Source organism: Nematolebias whitei, chromosome 8 (assembly GCF_014905685.2).
Source record: "Nematolebias whitei isolate Nwh7 chromosome 8, NemWhi1, whole genome shotgun sequence".
Lineage (NCBI taxonomy): Eukaryota > Metazoa > Chordata > Actinopteri > Cyprinodontiformes > Rivulidae > Nematolebias > Nematolebias whitei.
Window position 1 is genome coordinate 2789740 of NC_056505.1, and position 2250 is coordinate 2791989.

The 2250-nt window shown below is 51.4% G+C and overlaps 1 protein-coding gene across 2 annotated transcripts in view; it reads right to left on the minus strand.

Annotated features, from left to right (window-relative positions):
* Positions 1-127: 127 nt before the first annotated feature.
* The window catches only part of ogdha (oxoglutarate dehydrogenase a), a 31657-nt gene continuing 29534 nt past the window's right edge, over positions 128-2250 (minus strand). For both annotated transcript variants that reach the window (XM_037680824.1, XM_037680825.1), the window contains exons 21-22: positions 1235-1389; positions 128-1155 (exon numbers count right to left, since the gene is read on the minus strand). In XM_037680824.1, coding sequence (XP_037536752.1) covers positions 1035-1155; positions 1235-1389 — 276 coding nt within the window. In that variant the 3' untranslated portion in view covers positions 128-1034. The remainder of the gene's footprint in view (positions 1156-1234; positions 1390-2250) is intronic.

Sequence of the window (2250 nt, forward strand, 5' to 3'; positions counted from 1 at the left end):
AAAAATGCGGAAGTGCTAGAACGGAAGTCCGTGGCATATAGTCTATTCACCTTAAAAACGTTTCCTGCGTTAAAGGAAACGCTGAAATGATTCTGCTGTGACAGAAAAGAGACGGAGGCGGCAGCTCTTCAGAACAGAATTCTTTATTGAATGAAGCGAAATAACGAAGACGACTTCAGTCCCCGTTTATGAAAATAAATAAATGATTTCTTTTGTTTGACTGAAGCCCAGAACACCGGCTGCAGCCGACTTCATGCTCCGCCGGCCGTCACTTCATTTCCTGCCCGGGGTTCAGCTGCAACGTGAGAAAATAATAAAACGGGACGTGCGGCGCCGCGTTTTGGCACGAGATGAAAGCTCGCCAGGGGAGGAGGAGGGGGGTTAAATCATCCATCAGCAGTGCACCGCTCAGGGACTTGTATCCCTAAAGAAACCCTTCAGAGTAAAAGACTAAAACCTCAGCGTTCTGCGTTACCATGGCGACTGATTACAGACTTCCATTAATGAGAGCAGTTTCCTGAAAGCCAAAATAATAATAATGATAATAATAAAAAAGGAAACAAAACCTCCACCCTGCTGTCCCGTCTGATTCTCCGTTAGCCAAACTCCCATTCACTTCCAACGAGGAGCGCTAACGACGCTAACGATGCTAATTAGCTTTTTATAAAAGCTGAGACTAAATGTTTCCTGAAGAGAAGAAGAAGCTCTGATCCTATGTTTGTGCGTCGGGGGGTGATGATGATGATGGAGACTCTGTGTGTGTGTGTGTGTGTGTGTGTGTGACGGTCCTGCTGAACCAAACTCCGTTCAGAATCCGTCTGATTTAAGGAGCAGCTGCAGTCGCTCACAGACTCATGGAGTCGAACATCTCTGTGGCGTCCTGCACGATTCTGTCGACTTTAAGAAACAAACTCTGAACGTTCAGCCGTTGTCACGTCGTTCTGTCCGCATGTTGGTTGCAGGTCTACGGTGGAGGTGAATCTTGTTTCGGTGCGAGTGGGTCCAGGTGAGGCTCAGCTCCAGGTGCGTCGGCTCTACTGCTGATCTTTGAAGGCCTCCAGGTCGAAGGCCGTGTCCAGGAAGCGCCGCAGCTCCATCATGTGAGTTTTCTTGTTTCCCGTTGCCGGCGCCGCAGCCGGATCTCTGCCGGCGTACCTGAGGCACAGAGAGGTCAGAGGTCGTGAGCCCGAGCCGCCACCCATCAGAACCTGCTGCTGAGGACGACGGCGCTTACCCGACGGGCTTGGCCTTGTTGATGGTGGTCCGGATTCGAGGCTTCACGTAGTCGTAGTAACCCTGGTTCTTGTGCTCCTCCTGACACCACACCAGGTCCGCGTTGGGGAACCGCTCAAACTCCGCCCTCACCTGGTCGAAGGGGAACGGAGAGAGCTGCGGGGAGAGACGAGACGACGTCACCGACCTGCTGCATCATCAGGGCCACAGTTTTCAGCCTCGTTTGTTAGCAAAATATCTTCTGAACCCCAGGGTGGATTAAATGAAACCGCCACTCGCCTACAACCGACTCACCTGTAGCGTCAACAAGAATCAAGATGGCCGCCACAGCAACCTGAGAGAACTCAAGGATGGCTCCAACATCTCGTGTTGGACACTGTGTGGTAGTAGCTGAGGGTCATCCTCAGCACCAGCTCTGATGGAAACGAGCTGAACGTTCATCAACTCAAAGATCTGAAGCTCAGACCTGAACCGTCTCACCAGAACCAGAGTCGGGCTCAGAGATCCTCAGCTGGGTCGGGTCTGCAGCTCAAGCTCCAGGTCCAGGTTCTGTTTTGATCTAGTTGGACTTGAGGAAAGTTTCTGCCGAGCTTCAGCCGTAGAACAACGTGTTGGGTCCAGAAGCCGGACCAGTAGAGACCTGCAGCTCCAGATTTAAGACCCAGCAGTCCTCAAAGTGCTGCATCTCGCCCGCTGAAACTCTGAACCCCGTGGAGCTCAGAGCACGTGCTGCGAGCGACTGTCAGCTACTACCACACCGAGTCTTAGCTCCATAACATTAGCTGTGGCGGCCATCTTGAGTTGGATCAACTCCAAACGTCCAATGATCATTTCACGAAAGCTCGATTAAAAAGCATCCTGGGGTTCTGAGATATTTTGCTAACAGACACAAACACAGAGGAAGTGGGCAATGATGAGGTTTCTGTTCTCATCAGTGGAGCATGTTTCCAGGTAAGATGATGGCACACCTGGCTGGATCACAGTTACCTGTGTGTGTGTGTGTGTGTGTGTGTGTGT